Genomic DNA, 21,044 nt, shown 5'->3' on the forward strand with positions numbered 1-21,044 from the left:
GCTATCTATGGCCAGGCCCTGGCCTACATTAAAGAGCGCCTTGGAAATGATGTGCCGGGTTGGAAACTCCGGTCCACCGAAAGCTGCCTGCTGGTGGTCCCCCGGTTTAATACGGTATCCAAGGGAGGCAGAGCCTTCTCAGTCCTGCTCCCGCAACTCTAGAATAAACTGCCTGATGGCCTCCGCAAGGAATGCGCTCTCCTCCCTTTCAGGAAGCGCCTTAAAACGCTCCTATTCAGGGAGGCTTTGGACACAATCTAACCATCCGTAACGCGCGTTCCTGGGGACTGCAGTGGGTTTCGGACATCTCTCTCAAAGCGCTAAGAGACCTGCTGGTGATTATGCGCTATAAAAGTAGCAGTTAACATTAACGTTAATATTCCAAACTCTATTGGTAGCCTGCTGCCCGGGTATCTTCCCTTGCCCATCCTTTTAAAGCTACCCTCAGCTGGAAATTGTTAGTGGGATCCGCCTGGCCTGCTACTTTGGTGAGATAAGCGATTGCTGCCACATGCCTGGATACCCAGGCATGGGATTTCTTGTTGCCCTTTGCCCATAGCACGAATTGCTGAACCCTGGCTTCCATCTCTGCTGGGTTTCTACCATCCTGTCTAGCTGTTACCGACATGAAGGTTGTATAGCATTTTTTGTACCTTTCCCTGGTGCTGTGCGCTAGTGCCTGCTCACCTAGTGCCATTAGTCTGGGGTCCAATGCAGCAGTCTCCACCAGTCCTCTTGGAAAGGGGTCATCACTTGATCTGCCTCTGCGCGTCTGAACCTCTCCCACTTTAAACGAGAAAGTGCATCAGCTGCAGTGTTCTTTATACCTTGAACAAGGCGTGCGCGGAAGTCAGCGTTGACGTAAAGGCAAGCCTTGACCAGTTCTCTGATCAGGCCTAGAAGGGTGGGGCATTTTGCTGTCTGGGTGGCAATCTGCTGCTGGCTGAAAAAGAGGAATGCCTAGGTGAGATGCCCACCTAAATAGCCTGCAGCCTCCCGGAAGTGCGTCGTCCTCTTGAGGAGGCGAGATCTCGCCCGTGTAGTTGATAGTTGTGAGGTGAAAATACCGTGCCAATTCGTATTACCCCCTGCTCCTGAAATGTACTACTATTTAAGTTTAACTAATTTGATTAGCAGTAATAATTCTTTCTCCATGGACTACTATTGTATTAACACTTTGAAATCGTCACACATCGTCTTGTTGTTTCTACTGCCTTTAGAACTATTTTTTTTTAGTTTCTATACTATACAGCGCACTGATAACCGTTTAGGTCTTGTTCGTGCTCTATAAAAAAGTTTTAAAAAAATGGTTGCTCTTTCATCGAACACAAATTCAACCAGTCCAGCTTAGCAAGAATACCAGTTTCATTATCACACTAATTTGTTGAATAACCACATAGCATGCCAGTGTGCCCAGGCTACCCACCTGTGTCTCAGTTCTGCATTCATATTAGGTGATTACCGCACACCACTTATAGTTCCCTATCCTTCAGTGTATGCTGTAGTTCGTATCTTTTCTTTGTCTTACTGTCCCTGATGTGGAGACTCACATCTCCTTGCCTCATCCGCTAAACTCCTTCAGGTTTTATTTTCAGTAGGTGCTAATCTTTTTCTCCCACACTGAAATTAAAATGTACCTACCGTTAAACTATTCTCTTCTGATGTCTTCTGTACTCTTGCACGATCTTTCTTAGGCCTACATTCATTTTTACTTAGCTGGAATGTTTTTATTCCCTTAAACTATTTTTTCTTTGGTATGGATATTAAGGCCAAATGCATCTGTAATTTAATTAATGGTGCATTTTTTCTGTACAACAATTTGCAACTGATGTAGTAATATAAACCATCCTCATATTTTCCTGTATTTACTTTTTTTCTCCTTATGTTTCGGAATTTGGGTTGGTATTTATATCTAAGCAATGCCCTAATGGTCAGCGAACAAGACATGGATTATGATGGCCACTTAATGCTTTAACTCTGCCATCTCTTTTTCTGCTCCAACAGAGGCTGCTAGTCGATCCATAGTCCAGTTTCTGGAGATAAATCAGAGTGAAGAGACGAGTCGTGGTTGGATGTTGCTCACAGTGATCAACCTATTGGCCTCTGCTGGGCAGGTTAGTGATTGACCACAACACTCAATGTAGTATTTTGGTGCAACTACAGAAAAATGGTTAGTTTCAAACAGCTTGAAGAATCTAGGGCTCGGTGGATAGCCCTGAGACATTGCGACCATCTTGGACAATGGTAAGAGTTTTGCCCCCCTAGTTTCTACTGTTAGTAAATACTATGTGTGTCTAGATGTGAAGCAGCCCATTGAGTTGTACTGGGCTGAGGCTGTTGTCACCATCCTGAATACTGCTATATTGTTGGGAGTAGAAATCTTGTATTTGCTGTTAAAGTAGAAAATGTGTTCTTTCAGATGCTAACAGAGCTCAGTAGCCCCAAAATTGGCAATGAGGATGAAATCTGGATTGTTCCACCGGAACGCCACAAGTGCGGGTTTGTTCTTGAGAAATCCTGGAAGGTGCCTCGGATGGGGTTTATCTAAGAGTACTTGTATATTTTTGATTGTGATGCCATTTGTGAAAGCCCTCACTCTGCTCTGTGGACGCTGTCAGAGTGAAAGAAACCATTAGAACACGCTGTCTAGTAAGGGCAATAACTGTCAGCTTGCTAGTGTGCAAAAGATAGAATGTGCCCAGCAATGGTGTATGGGTGGCCACGTGGTTATGCTGAGATCCCCACAATCAAGTGACTTTATAGTAGATTTTACCTGGATCAGTTTCCCTTCAGAACGAAAGTAGGCTGTTGGTAGAGTGAGGGCGAACATCCTGTATCTCAAAAACATTGTTGTGACAGGAATAGTTAGGTGATGCTATATTTTGCCCCAACGAGTGCCTAGGAATGGCTTGTCTGTTGCCTATTTTGCAGGGATAGGGGCTTAGGAGAGTGGTTGTCTGTTCTAGTTATGAACTAGTGATGGAATGGGCTCCTCCCTATTTTATTGATGATTTGGACTTAAAAACAAATGTCATGTCGTCAGCATGCGAATTTGAAATGTTTTTGTAAAATGTAAAACTATACTTAATGTAACTTCTTTAGTTTATATTCTGTTGCACCCTGTGGTTTTAAATTTCTTCATAATTTTGTATCCAATTATGCATCATATCGACCCTATGGAGAATCTCACATTTGAAACAGTTTGCGTAAATACTGTATCCTTCACTGTACTCCCCAATATTTGCTAAGCCTCGTGTGTAGTGTGAATTTGTTATACGCAGAAGGGTATGCAGTTCCTAGCGAACACTATAGGTCGACGTGCAGTGGGTGTGTCGTGGGTCACACACTTGAGGGCAGGAGAAAGTTTCCTCCATTAGGAAAAGAGACAACCCCCCCCCCCCCCCCCCACCCCCCAATAGTGAGGTGTCTTGCTTTATCATCGGGTCTGCTCCTAATAGGGTTGGCGCTGCAATACCCGATCGGCGCCCGTAGCGGGGCCATTTGGCGGAGATCTTTATTTCCTTTGCCTTAATGTGCCGTGCCTGTGAGGGCCCTAGTGAGTGTAGATGTGGAGAGTGTAGACGTGAGGTTAAAACAGGAAATAGTGGTTCACCCAGAACTATTTTAATGATTGTGGTCACTATCCTGATTAAAAAACGTGAAAGGTAGCGCACCCCTGTTATAAGGTCACAGGATTGGGCGCATTAGCGTCAACATGCCACTACTTGTATTAGAAGGCAATTCTTCAGGACCTAATGGAGATCTATCCACACTTTTTGGTGGTGGTACACAATTAAATAATACAGTGACCACCCTTACTTACAGCACCCTAAAAAGTGGTACCTGTAGATCAATGAAGGTCCTGGAATACTTTCATAGAATTTTGATATAGTATATGCTAAAAAAAAACCAGACCATTAGCCTGCAAAGATCTGTAACCTGCGTCTGCCAACCTTCCATACACCCACATTTCAATAGATGACTGAATCCGCAGGAGCTTTTACTCCCGTCGCCCATTTCTTGTGTGTAAACCCAAAGCTGGGTTCACAGACCCAAACTCTCCGATTTGCTGCCGGCAAATTAAAAAGAAAATAATGGTTCGAGGCATGTGGGCTGCTGAATTCATATCTGTGCATAGATCGCCGCCTAGTGTTGGGTCAGGATGATTGCACATTGTTGTCCTGGAAGAGTCTTCGAAGTATCACGAGATACGTGGCTCCTCCCTCGGACTACAGTGCGCATGGGCATCCTCTCCATCCTCAGATTGTTTTTTTCCGCCATTGGGTTCGGATGTACTTCCAGAACTCCTAGTTCGGTATCAAAATAAACTTTTCAAAAAGGCCAAAAGGCCTTCGGATTCGTCGGTATTGTTTTCGATCGGTACCGACAGGTTTTCTTCAACATTTGATTGCACTCCGGTCGTCGAATCGGGCCGTTAGGCCTTCTCGACGCCACGTGGACCGACGGTCGATGGAACGAAGTCCATTCAAATATTGCCCGCAGTGCAACTCAAAGTTCCTGCACACAGATAAGCATCCCGTGTGCAACAAATGTTTGTCTCCAGATCAAAATGAATATAATTGCCTAGCTTGTGCCCAGTTCCGTTCCAAAAAGACGATCCGGAATCGGCGGGCGGCAAGGCAAGAAATGCAGAGGTCGGCCCCGGAGCCCGAGAATATCTTCGACCATGAGGAAGAACTAGTTAACGCCGAAGACTCTGATCAAGAGGAAGATCTATACTCCGAGCACGACTCTGAATATTATATCGACGAGGAAGAACAGATCGTCGATGCCGAAGAATATGATCAAAACATCGTAGCTGTCGAAGACGACTCCGATGACAACGGGGGGCAAACCTTGAGTACACCGCCCCATACAGACACTACACCAATATCAGAGACTCAGGTCGGGGCATCGCCAACAGGCCTAAGCCAAGATCTGAATACTGGTTCTATAGCCCTGCCATACCGCCCGGCTAAGAACATACAAAAAGAGCCTTCTGAGACACGTAATCCGAGGCCGGTTCAATCAAAACCGAAACTCATCGACACAACAGTCTTCGGACCGAACGTCGTCGAACCGAAGGTGATAAACCCAAAGGGCGCAGAGCCGAAGGCCACCGTTCCATATAAACCTTCGAAGCCAAAGGCCGTCGAATCGGCCAAATCGAGTTTGAGTGCCGAAAAAGTAAAGAAGCCGGTGGACGAAGGCAAGAGGGCTACGCCCAAGGCGGTCGTCGAACCGAAAGCGAAACCTAAGGTAGACCAACCGAAAGCGGTCGAGCCGAAGCCCATCGATCCGAAGAAGGGCATCGAGCCAAAGCCGCAGGCTCCGGGGACTCCGCTACAGCCGAAAACAGTTGCCGAACCGACGAAACCGATCGGTCCGAAAAAAGTGGTGCAACCTGTAAAACACGTCGGACCGACAAAACCTGTTGGAAAGCCTTAGAAACAGATCCAGGCTCCAAAAGCGGTCGAACCCATTAAAGGCATCGAGGGGGGGGTGAGCCAGACAATGAGGGTGCTCTACCCATTACAGACCCAACTGTATACCCAGCTAAGCCATCACCCACAGAAACACAGTGGCTTTTAATTCTTTAATCGATAGAGCAGCACTCTACCATAATGTAGACATACACTCAGATGCTATAGAAGAAGATTTTCTATTTGATACGCTGGCAACATCAGATAGAAGTGTCAAAACACTCCCCATGTTAAAGGGCGTCCTAAAGCACGCAAACGACATTTTCAAAGACACTGCTAGGGCACGTGTCATCAACCCTAGAACAGAGAAGAAGAATAGGGCTGCACCAGTAGACCCTACTTACATCAGGGGACAACTGCCTTTAGACTCATTGGTGGTATCCAACGCACAAAAGCGTGCTAACTCACAAACTACTGGAGAGGCTCCTCCTCCTGACAAGGAGTCAAAGATTTTAGAAGCATCAGGCAAGAGAGTAGCATCCCAAGCAGTAAACTCATGGAGAATAGCCAATACTCGGGCCTTGCTGGCCAGATATGACAGGGCGCACTGTGACAGTTTAGAAGGACTACTCCAACACTTACCTGAGCCTTTCAAAGAGCAAGCAGATGAACTTATACAGGAGGGAAAGCTCATCACCAATGCCTCCATTAAGTGTGCTCTAGACGCAGCAGATACAGCTGCAAGATCTATCAACACAAGCGTACTGCTTAGGAGGCACGCATGGCTTCGCATCTCTGGATTTAAGAATGAGGTACAGGCCACAATTCTTAACCAGCCTATAAATCCTGATTTTTTGTTTGGTCCAGCAGTCGACTCAATTCTGGACAAAATGAAAAAGGATACTGAGACTGCAAAGTCCATGGGAGCTCTGTAGTACCAACAACACAGAGGCTCCTTTCGTCGCTCAAGCTATAGAGGAGCAGCGAGAGGTAACACATCGCAGCAACCCTCCACGTACAAAAGTAATACGCAATCCACATACAATAAGAACACAAACAGGGGTGGATACAGAGGAAATAATAACAAGGGCAGAGGTCGTGGAGGCAATGCCAATAGATCCTCCACTAACACCAAACAGTGACTCCTTGGCACTACCCCCAGACCATATAACACCGGTCGGGGGAAGACTTCAACAGTTCCTGCCAGTCTGGTTAAACATCTCTACAGACAAGTGGGTCAGGCAAATTATCCAACATGGCTATTGCCTAGAACTCACATCAACACTACCCAACATACCACCCGTACACCGTCCAATGTCACAGGAACATATAACATTACAGCAGCAAGAGGTCATCAGTATGCTGCAAAAGGGGGCCGTAGAACCAGTCCCACTCGAACATCAAGGAACAGGAGTATACTCACTATACTTCCTCATTCCCAAAAAGGACGGTTCTCTCAGACCAATATTGGACCTCAGGCCCCTCAACCTGTACATTTTATCAGAGCATTTTCACATGCTCACTCTGCAACAAGTCTTACCACTGCTGCGCCAGGGAGACTTCCTAGCAACTCTAGACCTCAGACGCATACTTTCATATACCAATACACACTGCTCACAGAAAGTATCTGAGGTTTGCTATTCAAGGACAGCACTACCAGTTCAAAGTCCTACCATTCGGAGTAACAACAGCTCCACGGGTGTTCACCAAATGCCTAGCAACAGTGGCGGCACATCTCAGGAGACCACACATTCATGTGTACCCATATTTGGACGATTGGCTAATACACGCACCATCGGCCCAGCAATGTGCCAGCCACACGTCAAAAAACATTCATCTCCTGCACAGTCTAGGCTTCTCGCTAAACTACCCACAGTCACACCTACAACCCTCCCACGTCCAACAGTACCTGGGAGCAACAATGGACACACTAGCAGCAAAGGCATACCCAAACGCAGCACGGATCAACGGAATCCAAATGTTCAAACCACAACACTCATTGCCAGCTCGATGGCCTCATGCATATTCATAGTCCCTCATGCCAGACTACACATGCGTCCACTACAGGAGTGCCTAGCACAAGCTCAGGGACAATTAAAGGACCTAGTGTTGGTGACCAGTCGGGCATACAGCTCTCTGCATTGGTAGAATCCACAAAACCTTTGCAAAGGATGACTGTTCCACGAGCCTATCCCACAAATCGTAATGACGGCGGACGCATCCCTGCTAGGATGGGGAGCCCATGTCCTGCATTACACAGTCCAGGGTCTATGGACAATACAACAAAAGAAGATGCACATCAATCTACTAGAGCTGATGGCGATCTTTCTAGCACTAAAAGCGTTCAAAAAACACTTATGCAACAAGACTGTGTTGATCCGGGCGGACAACATGACAGCTATGTATTACATTCAGAAACAGGGGGGAACACATTCCCCACAGCTATCGCATCTAGCTCAAAGTGTGTGGAAATGGGCCATTCAAAGGAACATGTTCCCCATGGCGGAACACCTCCCAGGCAAGGACAATCAAATAGCCGACCTGCTCAGCAGGCACAGTCTACAGATGCACGAATGGGAGATTCACCCCAATGTGCTCCAACCATTTTTCCGGCAGTGGGGACAACCGGAGATAGACCTGTTTGCCACAAGCGCAAACGCAAAATGCCAGTACTTTGCCGCCAGGTTCCCACATCCGCAGTCGCAGGGCAATGCGATATGGATGAACTGGTCTGGCAAATTTGCGTACGCTTTTCCCCCAGCTCCATTAATACCGCTAGTGGCACGCAAAATGCGCCAACATTCTCTGACGTTAATCCTAATTGCTCCCACATGGGCGAGGCAACCATGGTACACAACGTTCCTAGAACTGTCAGTGGTGCCTCATCAAAGACTGCGACTCACACCCAGTCTTCTAACTCAGAGCCATGGCGAAATCCAACACCCAGACCCACAACAGCTAAACCTGCTGATCTGGCTCCTGAAATCCTAGAGTTTGGATACCTGAACTTGCCTCCAGACTGCATGAATATTATCAAGGAGGCAAGAAAACCCACTACCAGGGCGTGTTATGCAGCTAAGTGGAAACGTTTCGTAATTTACTGCAGTAATAACGATATAAACCCATTGGACGCTTCTACACAAAACATCATTTGCTATCTCTTGCACCTACAACGTTGCAATTTAGCCTACTCATCCATCAGGATACATTTAGCCGCGTTAGCAGCATACCTCCAGAACAGGCAACACCTTTCACTGTTCAGAGTTCCAGCAATTAAAGCATTTATGGAGGGACTGAAACGAGTAATTCCCCCAAAACACCCACCTTCACCAGTCTGGAATCTAAACATCGTTTTAACCAGACTTATGGGACCACCTTTTGAACCACTACACTCATGCGAACTACAATTTCTTACTTGGAAGGTGGCTTTCCTTATTGCCATCACTTCCCTTAGAAGAGTTAGCGAGCTGCAAGCCCTACCTATTCAAGAACCATTCATTCAAGTACATGCAAATAGAGTAGTTCTCAGAACAAACCCTAAATTCATGCCAAAAGTGGTATCCCATTTTCATATAAATCAAACAATAGAACTGCCAGTCTTCTTTCAAAATCCACAGACAGTAGCTGAAAGGGCCTTGCATACTCTAGATGTCAAAAGAGCTCTGCTATACTATATGGATAGAACTAAGGCATTTCGAAAGACAAAACAGTTGTTTGTTGCTATCGCACCGCAACACAAAGGCAACCCTATTTCAAAATCAGGTATAGCCAGATGGATCGTTACGTGCATTCAGATATGTTATTTAAAGGCAAAGCGCACCTTAACAGTTCCCCATAGGGCGCATTCTACACACAAACTAGGGGCATCCATGGCTTTCCTAGGAAATATTCCTTTACACGAAATTTGTAGAGCAGCCACATGGTCAACCATACATACATTTACCAAACACTATTGTGTAGATGGACATTCCAAACAGCAAGCTGCTGTAGGACAGGCTGTTCTCAAAACTCTTTTTCAGACTGCTGCAGCTGACACAGGTGGCCACCGCTAAGGGAGATACTGCTATACATTCTATGCACAGATATGAATTCAGCAGCCCACATGCCTCGAACGGAATATGCTACTTACCAGTATGCATCTGTTCTTGGCATGTAGGGCTGCTGATATTCATATCGCCCACCCGCCTCCCCGGTGCCTGTTGCAGCTGTAGCATTCACTCTTTGCATGGACATCTCTTACTGTACTATACTCCATCTCTGCCACAATGGCGAAAAACAATCTGAGGATGGAGTGGATGCCCATGCGCACTGTAGTCCGAGTGAGGAGCCACCTATCTCGTGATACTTCGAAGACTCTTCCAGGACAACAATGTGCAATCATCCGGACCCAACACTGGGCGGCGATCTATGCACAGATATGAATATCAGCAGCCCTACATGCCAAGAACAGATGCATACTGGTAAGTAGCATATTCCTTGTGGGCATGGTGAGTTTGTGTCCTAGGGTGGAAGGGGAGCGTCCTCTATGGTATCAATATTCTCATTTAGCAAGTCGTCAGTGATGTTACGTTTTAAGTCATAAGCAGTGCATTGCAGATTTTCAAGTTATGATTATTTTCCTTAACCGTAATTGGCGAATTGTAATGCTTTTTAGATTTTGTTTTGTAACCTTAGGCTCACTTTGTGACTTTTTCAATGAATTTCTCAGTTTCTAAAAAAAAATTGTATTTTATAAATATTCCAACATAATTAGACTTTAACTGTAGTTTTTCATTAGATTTCTGAACTTTAAAATAAAATGTAATTTATAATCTATTGTTGTGTGTGAAATATATTATATTTACATTGTTTTCCCGTCGTCAGTCCGTTTGGCATGTCTTGCGAAATGTAGCCTACTAAAGCCAAGAGAAATCCCATCTGAATACTGCATCGTCACGTTGTGGCCACCTAGAACACTAAATATGCAAACCCGGCTGTTTGCTTTCTCCCGTGCATTGTGCTGCCTGAAAACCACAAAATGTTTAAACAGGCATACAGTGCAGTCGCTGACTGTTATTTCTCAGCTCATATGTAAAGCTTCCACAAAACTCCAACTTCAATATTACACTGTTTTATGTTGTTCCTTTGGTTTTATTTTTGCCCTATTCTTTCTGGGGTAGTTTGTAACTGTTTTTCTTTGTTTTGCAGAAAACTGTGGACTGCATGACCACGATGTCACTTCCCTCTACGCTTGTTAAGTGTCTGTACCTGTTTTTCGACCTTCCACATGTGCCTGAGGTAGTGGTTGCAGGGACACAAAATCAACTGCCACCCGAAGACCGTCACGCGCTCCTTCAGAAAGTCTTTGTGCAGGTGGGGTCAACTAATGGGAGCAAAATAATCAACTGTTGACTCTTGGAGGTGTCATTGTGGGCCTTTACTTGCTTGCCTCTGGTTTATTTTAAAAAGGGAAGTCACTTGTATATCGGGGCCGTAGCAAATATAGAATCCAAAGTGCCTACGTTTTCCATTCTCGTGAAAATCTAGACCGTAACAAAAAAGAAGGCAGTTTGCCAGGGTGAAAGGCATTTAGGTTATTTTGTATACTCTACAGGGTAGTACAATTCCTCCTTCCAAGATAATGAATGAACACGGAGGCACATGTCGCAGGGCTTTCAGCCTGTTGAAGCCTTGTCTTCTAATGTTTTTTATAAAATGATCTGAATTGAGGTTTTGCAGAATACAAGATGGAATTATAGTATTCAATTGGTTTACATTTCAGCATCACAATGTAGTCGTCAATGCAGTCAGATCAACGAATCCCCTACAAACCCCCTACCCCCGTGCTCTCGTATCAGATCCCTTAAAGTGTATCCAGGGGTATTCTCGTTCGGACTGGGTGTGAAGCAATGTCAGGGATGCCTTGATCCATTCTGGGTAAAAATAACTCTCCCCCTGTCATGAGGGCAACAAGACTTCCAGAGACACCACTCTATTGGCTCCTCCAGAGGGGACACGCCCAGGAGATCCTTTAAGTCTGATCGCCCATGGCTTCAGGTCATCTTCCAGTTTATCATCCCTACTGACCTGTTTCATACGTATTTCTTAAGCGGTCGCCCATGCAACATCTCTAAGCCAGTCTTAGTACCTCTGAGGATCTGATCCCAGGCATTTTATTGTTATACGGCCTTTTGCTAACAATAGGCTGAGTCAAATAAACTTCCTACTAAGTTTTATACGTGTGGGGGAGGGGATCAGCGTCTGCAATACCTGTTTCATTGTGAGTTGTATATCCCACCCAGTAGCCCTATTTATTTATTTCAGCACAGGGTGCACATAGCGTGTCAGAGCTATACAGGATCAGACCATGTAAATAAAATCCGTCTCCAATACCCCTACATCGTGGGCATCTAGCGTGGCGGGTCTGATATATCGCGTGTAGAGTCTTGGGAGAGGTTGTTGCACGTAGTTATATTGCAATAATTTAAACCTGCCTTTGAAACTAACTGCCTTTACTCCCTCAAGTACCCATATCCATTCTTTCGTTGTCATGGGGTCCTCCAGATCACCCTCTCATTTATTCTGTATTTGGAGCGTTTCAGTTAGGTTGTCAGCTCTCTGGGCCTTATATATTTTAGAAATCAATCTGCGTCCTCCTGCCATGTTCAGCAGTGACACCAGGGTATCGTAGTGCTGTGGTGCTCCTGGGAAAGTCAGCCACTGGTCCTGAGCTGCAGCTGAGATCTTTGCATATTGCAAATATTGCCGCTCTTCTAGTGTAAAGGACTTTGTAGCGTCCTCTCACATAATAAATCTTTCCGCAGTGTATAGGTCTTCTAAAGTGTTACAGCCCCTGTCTCTCAATTTTTGCCCTGACATGGATTCTGCCATTTTTAAAAAGTGATGGAGGGACCACAGATGCTGAAAAATTCATTAGAATTTTTTAACATCGCCATTTTTAGGTTTCGCCTGGCGATCCGCTACGCTGCAGAGTTCGCGCAGGCAAAATCTTATGTTACAACATCTACTAATCTAACTCCCTCTCCCCACAACAGGACCATCTCCAATCCCATTTCCCCCCCACTCTCAGCCCCCACTACCTTACCTGCTCCCCCATCACCACTAACATACACTCAACCTCCACCCGGCTCTCTCCGCTTACCACCAATGCCCTCACCTACACCACCAACCTCCTCCCTACTTCATCCACACCCATCCCTCCCAAACCCTCTCTCCTCCCTAACACCAACCCGTACACATTCTTCTTCAATGAAATAGTCAAATTCAACCCGGTTCAATCCTCCAAGTCCAAAGTCTGGAAAAGAGATCTGAAAAAACTCAACCCAAACTCCTTACCCCCAACAGCTGCAACCTCCTACTTCCTCCTACCGGCGCTATGGACGTCCAATCCCTGACTGACCACTATCTCAACGCCATGACCTCAATAATTAATGAGGCTGCACCCATGCACATTCCCAACCAGAAATCCAAGAGACTGGATACCTTAGGGAAGATGATTTCTCTTTCACCAGCCTGGCACTGCGGTCCATGATCCTTTTGGGCCACTATTCCCATTCTCTGTGGGATCGGTTGCGCAGGCGCTGCCAAGGGTCACGGAGGAGACCAAAGCAGTACACTGCCAGGCTTTTGCCGACAGGAGAGACACAACACAGCGAAGTTCACAATGTGATGTGGACTAGACACGACCGACTCACTGGGCAGAGCAGTTTCATCAACAGTAACTTTACAACAGCACGTCCTTTGGAGGATGATTTGCTTTTCTGGGGATGTCCAAGCATCGCTTATAGACATGCCCTATGATGGCCCCGTCTTTTCAGAGTAAAGGTAGATTAATTGCTGGAGCGCTTCAAGGACAGCAGTGCTACGGCCAGGTCCTTGGGCCTTTCCATGGCCTCTCGCCACCCCCAATCTGCCTTTCGCTTCTTTCTTGGCCATGGAAGGGGTTTACAGCTGCATCTGTCTCCCCAGCCACAGCGCCTGCTTCTCAGCCTCTGCGTGGCTAAGGACGCAGTACCTTCTGGCCCCGTGGGTCGAGTTATCCAGTTGTTGAGTCAGTCCACCACTCCAAACCCTCCTAATCTGCCCTCTTACCATTATGTTCGCCCAATTGGCGGCAGGATTCAACATCACCTGCTCCACTGGTGATCCATAACATCGGACAGGTGGGTTTTGCAGATCTTCCAAAGGGGCTACTCCCTCCCTTCATGACTACACCTTCCACCATGCCACCAACTTATGACAGGCTTAAGAAGGATCACCTATCTCTTGTTCACCTCTAAGTGGCGGCTCTCTTGGCCAAGGGAGCCATGGAGAGGGTGCCGACATCAGAAGTAGTGCTACGCAAACAAATGATGGACGGAATGCTGAATGAATCATACATTCACTCCCAGTCAAGAGATCTGGGTTAAATCCATCGTTCTTTTGCTCACCATGCACCCCAGTTTAGACCCAGCCATATGCTAATAAGTCATGACGCTGTGCCTCATGGGAACAGTCCAGACTGAACTGCCAAGCCAGGTCTGGAAGGAGAAGTTCAAAATGTTAACCTTGGCTCAGGTCTGGTCTTATTTTCACGTCCCCGTTTTGCCTGTCCACAGTTTCCTACGGCTCACGGTAGGCCACAATCATTTTCAGTTTACCGTGCTCCCCTTTGGCCTTACCAGCCCCCTCTGGTGTTCTCCAAAGTGATGGCGGTGGTCGCAACTATTCTGCGTAGATCAGGGGTTGCAGTCTTCCCCCTATCTAGACAACTGGCTGTTGAAGGCGGGCTCGCCCCAGGCTGTCGTCACCTCCAGACTATGGAGGACCTCCTGCATTCACTGGGGTTCGCTATCAACGTGCCGAAGTCGCAACTGATTCCCTTTTAGAAGCTCTTTTTCATCGGGGCAAGTCTTGATACAGCGCAGGTTCGAGTTCATCCTCCAGAGCAGCGAGTCTGGGATATTCGGGCTATGATACCGATGTTTCAGCCTCTATCCTGGATTTCAGTGAGAATGACCCTGAGGTCGCTGGGCCTCATGGCCTCCTGCATCCTGCTGGTGGATCATGCCGGGTGGTGTATGCGGGCTCTGCAGTGGGACCTGAAGTTCCAGTGGGCGCAGCATCAGGGGAAACTTCCCGATGCCGTCCAGATCTCGGAGTGGGCTGCCAGACAGCTGCAGTGGCGGCTAACGAACCAGGATTGGGTCAACGCCAGATCCCTCTCCCTTCCCCAACCGGAGTTCACAGTAGTAAGGATGCGTCACTCCTGGGATGGGCGGCCACATGGGAGAGGCGGAGATCACAGGCCTCTGATCTCCGGCGGAATCTGGGCTCGTGGACCCTATGTCAAGACGCTCTTCGCCTGTGGACATGGCTGGAACATCAGGGCATATCTCTGGTGGTTCAACACCTGGCAGGTTCCCTGAACGCCAGGGCAGATGAACTCAGCCGCCAGTGCATGATGGATCACGAATGGCGTCTTCACTCGGAGGTGGTGCAAGGTCTACTTCAGCAGTGGGGAGAGCCTTGGTTAGATCTATTCGCCACTGAAGAGAACACGCAATGTCAGAATTTCCAAGGCGGCACTCGCTCTGCGATGCTTTTTGTCACAAGTGGAGTTGCTGCCTCCTGTACTCCTTTCCACCTGTACCACTTCTAAACAGAGTGCTGAAGAAGATCAAGCGCGACCGGGCCCAGGTCATTCTTGTGGCTCCGGACTGGTCACAAAGAGTCTGCTACCCCAAGCTCTTGAGCATGACCATTGATCCTCCGATCAGACTGCCTCTACCGGAGGATCTTCTGTTACAGCAGCAGGGGACGGTCCTCCACCGGAACCTGTCCAGCCTCCACCTCCTTGCGTGGAGATTGAGCGGCGCCAGTTGACAGCTTTTTAACTTCCTCCCGAAGTCTGTAATGTAATCTTGGCAGCCAGGTGTCCCTCCACTAAAACAGTATATGCCTGTAGATGGAACACATTTGTGACATGGTGCTAAGCAAATGCTGCCCCTCTTTCAGAGGTTCTCCTCTTCGTTCTTTCTTTGGCCCTACCGGGCTCTTCTTTGGGCACTCTTGCAGGCTATATTTCGGGCTTTCTTCGCCTTCCTGACCAACCTTCTCTTTTCAAGTCCCCAATAGTTAACACATTTCCTCCTTCTACTTTGGTAATGCCCCGGTGGGACTTGAACCTTGTCCTCACTTATCTTATGTGTGCTCCCTTCAAGCTGCTACATAATTGTCCTCTTCGTCTCCTTACATTGAAGACTGCTTTCTTGCTCGTAGGGTGAGTGAGTGAGCTCCAGGTCTTATCTTCCAAGTCTCCCGTTCTTGCTGTCCATCTGGACAAAGTATTCCTCTGTTCTAGGCCCTCTTTTCCTGCCCAAAGTAGTTACCTCTTTCCACATAGGTCAGATCTTTTCACATTGCCTACCTTCTTCCCGCCTCCGCACCCTTCTAAAGAGGAGGAGAGACTCCACCGTCTGGACCCCAAATGTGTGCTGTCTTTCTATCTTGACCACACTAAAGACTTCCGGGTGGACCATTAACTCTTCGTGGGATATATGGGCGCCAAGAAAGGTCGGGCAGTGCACAAACGTACCATCTCTCGATGGCTTGTCTTATGCATTAGAATCTGCTATTCTTTGGCTAGAAAGGAACCTCCAGTAGGACTGCGCGCCCAATCTTCCAGAGCGAGGGCAGCCACTGCTGCTTTGGGACGTGGAGTTCCCTTACTTGACATCTGCCAGGCAGCCACGTAGGCATCCTTGCACAAGTTTACAAAGCATTACTGCTTGGATAGCCTTGTCCGGAGAGGCGGCTTCTTCGGCCGTTCCGTTTTCCATGACTTCCTGATGGGAACTTAGTTTGCAGACCCACCTCCGGGGATGGTATTGCTGGGGTATCTATTCTAAGGTAAGGAATCCATAACTAATAGTCTCTCTCAGATGTACAAGTTACTTACCTTCGGTAACAATGTATCTGTAAGAAACATATATTAGTTATAGATTCCTTACTGCCCCACTCTTCCTCCCCGTTCTGCGAACTGACGTCTAGGGATAGGGACTCCCTTACAGGGCCTTAGTTTTGTGCACCAGTGGTCAGTGTCTTGCATGGCTCTGCGCTTCTGGCTTGGAAGGTCGTGCCTGTCGTGCCTGAACTGACTTGTGCAAGCAAGCGCGGTGTCTAAGGAGACTCCGCAACATCATCCTGGCCACCACGACACCTACGATGGATGCGGAGTCGACCGATGCCACCTACAGACGCGCAAAGGTACTGCTATGAAAAGATTTCTCTGGATCCAGTCTGACTCCTGGGGGTAATTCTAAGGTAAGGAATCTATAACTAAGATATGTCTGTTACAGAGACATCGTTATCGAAGGTAAGTAACTTGTTCGTCATGGCTTGTCACTTTTCCAACAGCCCCCTGTACATAAATGTACAAATAATATCACACTACTGTGCTTAGTCAAGCAATTTCAGATACAGCAAACTGTTCTGTTTAGCTTACTTTTTCAATAAATAGGGCAGGTAATCATTATTTATTAGTAGCAAAACCACACATATCTGGAATGTTAATAGAGGAATAGGACTAAACAAAAGCTACAATTGCCAGAATCAGTTATATTGTTAAATCACTACTCTGGACTGGGTCAAGCATGCACAACAAAACAAAGTTACTCATTGTCAATAGTATTCATTTGCTTCATTTTAGAAGGTTGAAAGGTGTAGTAGTCCCTGCCAGGAACCTGTGAACTTCTGATGAATTTTTCGGCAGGAAGGACTTAAACTACTGAGCTGGCTGTTCAATAACTGGATATCATGCAATTATATATCAAATAGAATGCAATCGCCCAAGGTCTCACTCAAGTGATGGGAATTAAAGTCAGTTTTTCCGATGCAGGAGGATAATGAGATGAAAGTGCACAGAAACTCGGAGATGAGCAGTTTGCTCTCTGAAACAATATGTACAGTTCAGTCATTACTGAAGCGCCTGGATACCCTATTGGATGATTAGCTGCACTTTATAAATCCTGGCTGATTGACTGATTACTGTCAGTGAAAACTTTGTACCTTTAGTATTGTCACATCCAAAAGTAATGTGTGTGTTAATGCGTTTTTATTTTTTGTTTGGCTTTGTGTTACACTCTAGTTGCAAAACCTTAGCTTAAATTCACCAAATAAAATACAGTGTCATTTAATTATATTTTACCTTTAAAAAAAAAAAAGGAATAGCCAGGAATAATCAAGTGCTATAGCCTAAGCAACAAGTCTGAAACAGGTCAGACGAAAGGATGCACCTGAGGCTGGGTCTGGAGCCTCTGTTTGTTTTTTTAGGTCGAGTCTAGAGCAGCGCATGCGCTGCTTGCTCGACTTTTAGTAAGGGCGTTTTAAAAGTGCTACCCTCAAGCTTTTCCTGGCCTCAAGCTTGCGTGCATGCTCGCGTGCAGCCGCCATCTCCCTTTCTTATCTCTTCCGCTGGCCATTACTTTCACTTTCGCGGCTGCTGCTTGTTTTTCCTGCTTGGCAGGCCATGTGAGGGCATGTTTTGACAACTCACTTCGTTTTGTGCTTCTTTCCACCCCTACCTGTAAACCCAGGCTCTTTGTTGCTGCCTCCTTCGTGTGCTGCAAGCTCTGTGTCTTTTGCTTCTCCCCTGTGCTCTATGTTGCTTTCTCTCTCATGCTTCATTCCTCTGCCGCTGTATTGGTTCTCCCTTGTGTGTGTCGTCATTACTTTCACTTTCACGGCCGCTGCTTGTTTTTCCTGCTTGGCAGTCCATGTGAGTGCATGTTTTGACAACTCTCTTCGTTTTGTGCTTCTTTCCACCCCTACCCATATACCCAGGGTCTTTGTTGCGGTCTACTTCATGTGCTGCAAGCTCTGTGTCTTCTGCTTCTCCCCTGTGCTCCGTGTTGCTTTCTCTCTCATGCTTCATTCCTCCGCCCCTGCATTGGTTCTCCCTTGTGTGCGTCGTCATGCTTTTTATTTTCTCAATGAAACCCATTTACTGCCATGAGAGATTCACACATCTTCCACTTCACATTCACCTGCTACCCTTTCTGTGTTCCTCCTAGTAAAGGGTAGAAGTTCTACTTTACTTATTTGCAAATGTCCACGGCAGGTGTCCACCACTCTTCACTCAGAGCAGCAGGCGTAATGTTAGACTAGAGGTACCAACAGCAAAAGAAACTGAACCTCTGAATAGCAAACTAGGAAACCATCATTGGACACACAGTCCCTTCTCACTGCCCATACATCGACACAACGTAATGCATTCTGGGTAATGTAGTCTTAGTGCCAGTGGACATAATTAAACTAACAAGAGTGGCCACCATAGTTGTAGGACGTACGTTTTAAAAATCCTCGGAGCATACATTTAGAAATTAGTGGTATCACATATGGTGGCCCATTGCAGTGTGCACACGCCTTCCTCTATTGACAAATATTACATGGGCAGTAGCAAGCCAAGTGTCAAAGCAGGAGCCTATAGTGAGGGCATCCGAATCAAATTAAAGATTACTTTACCAGCTTTAAATAAGCTTTGCACACTTCCGATGCTGTTTTCAGCTGCAGTAATAAATATCGAGGAGGCCTGTATTTCACTTCATCTCCTGTGCCCTCCCCACCCCACACAACCTCCTGTCTGTCCCTGCTTATTTAACTGTGTGTCTTCCTCCCTAAGCATTACACACTTAAGCTGCTGAAACAAATATAGAATCTCTCCTCGGATATATTGTGATTGCCTTAAAAACACAGATGTCCAGCAGCCGAGGCATACTCCTGCATGCACAATATCATATAGGTCGATCAGTACACATTCAGAACCCAAGCAGTCTTTCCCAACTCTTCACCCCCAAAAAAAGAAATATACAAAACTCTCACCTGCAACTCAGCACCAACTCAGCATCAGTGCAGAACCACCTCACTACCAGCCCTGCACCACCTCAACATCAGCGCACCACCATCTCAGCATCAGCACAGCACCACCTCTGCATTAGCACAGCAATACCACAAGCGCAACCCCACCTCAGGAACCACTAACGCAGCACTACTTCAGCCTCAACACATCATTTACTCAGTTTTACTCAGCACCACCTGAGCACCAGTGCAGCACCACCACCTCCACATAACTCCGCACCACAGCATCACTCAGCACCACCTCAGTATCACTCAGCATCCCCTCCGTATCACTCAGCTTCACCTGAGCATTATCTCTGCACCAGCACACCACCACTTCAGCACCACCTCACCATAATTCATCACCACCTGAGTATCATTCAGCATCACCTCCACATCAGCAAACCAGAACTCAGTACCATTTAGCACCACCTCAGTCTACCCTCGGAATCTGGCACTGTTGATTCTCCCCTAAAGTCTGTCCGCTGCTTGTGTTGTAATTCAGGTACTATTTCCCAACCTCCACCGTCCCGTTGTTTATGTCCCCCTCGCATAACAAAACAAAGAAAGCCATAATAAATAAATCAACAATAAATAAACAAGCAATTAGAACAGGCAGGAAGAATTTGCCAGCACTGCAAGAACAAACAACTAGAAGACATTTTTTATGTCCATTCTTTTTTAATCGGTTCATTCAGTTGTACATAATTCGGTTCATTCAGTTGTACATAATTCGGTTCATTCAGTTGTACATAATGGCTTCTTAGTTATATAAATATATGGTAACAAAAATGCTTATAACACTTTTTTATCATAACTTTTCAACTTGCTGCATAGCAGCCACAATGCTCTACAACATAGCATGAAAACATTGGCAAAGCAAATAGCTCTGGCTAAACACTTATAAGGTCCCAAAGGTGGGACCTATTGGCTATGCCAATGCTTGTTTAATGTGTGATGCTGCTCCACGAGGCATTGCCCTCAGTCGGCCCCAGCTTAATTGTTTGAGTGAAGTAAAGAAACCTAGCTGGGCCCACACCATCACCTTAACCTGACTAGCTGCTTCTTTGTAAATTATACCCCACTGTAACCTGCCTGCAGTAGTGCTTAATTTTAAAAAAAAAAGTAGTGCCAGGCACTCGTCAGAAGACCACCGCAGTTTGCACCACACATTGCCACTGAACTTACATAACTGCTAACCTTCACACTGAACAGTGACAATTCAGACTGTTTGAGGCCACCAAATCTTTAAGAATGGCTTGGGTGGCAGGTATTAGTTGATTTTAATGTATATTGAATTAACAAACAACTCTTTTTTTGCTCATATTTAAATTACACAAACAGCGCCACCATGTAGCAGTTGTTATGAGGACAGGTTCAGGCAATTTAGTGCCGGTGCTGGCAATTAAGTGCTGGTACTGAGCACCGGAAACCACGTCCTCAAATTAAGCACTGGCCTGCAGCATCTCGTTGCGCTGCTAGGAGCTAATTTGAAATGCGTGACTAAGCATTTTTGTGCAGTGCTGCGGACATCAGCACTAAAATGTGTTAGTCTAACGCCTGATGCTTGGTAGGGCTTAACACCCATTAATTATTCATCCAGCACTCTCATAGGGTACAGTGCTATTTATCATGCTCAAATGCTTAATTTACAACTGCTTCTTTGTTCCTGCTGTAAGCAGTAGATATCAAGGCTTGCTGGTGAGTGTGCACAGTGCACGGACACACTATAATCCAATCTCGAGC

The 21,044-nt window shown here is 46.4% G+C and overlaps 1 protein-coding gene across 3 annotated transcripts in view; it reads left to right on the forward strand.

Annotated features, from left to right (window-relative positions):
- The window catches only part of WDFY3 (WD repeat and FYVE domain containing 3), a 1,930,620-nt gene that overhangs the window by 514,932 nt on the left and 1,394,644 nt on the right, over window positions 1-21,044 (forward strand). For all 3 annotated transcript variants that reach the window (XM_078676292.1, XM_078676293.1, XM_078676294.1), the window contains exons 6-7: window positions 2,005-2,114; window positions 10,611-10,775. In XM_078676292.1, the coding sequence (XP_078532418.1) occupies window positions 2,005-2,114; window positions 10,611-10,775 (275 nt within the window). The remainder of the gene's footprint in view (window positions 1-2,004; window positions 2,115-10,610; window positions 10,776-21,044) is intronic.

This window comes from Lissotriton helveticus, chromosome 2_1 (assembly GCF_964261635.1).
Source record: "Lissotriton helveticus chromosome 2_1, aLisHel1.1, whole genome shotgun sequence".
In the NCBI taxonomy this organism is placed as follows: Eukaryota; Metazoa; Chordata; class Amphibia; order Caudata; family Salamandridae; genus Lissotriton; species Lissotriton helveticus.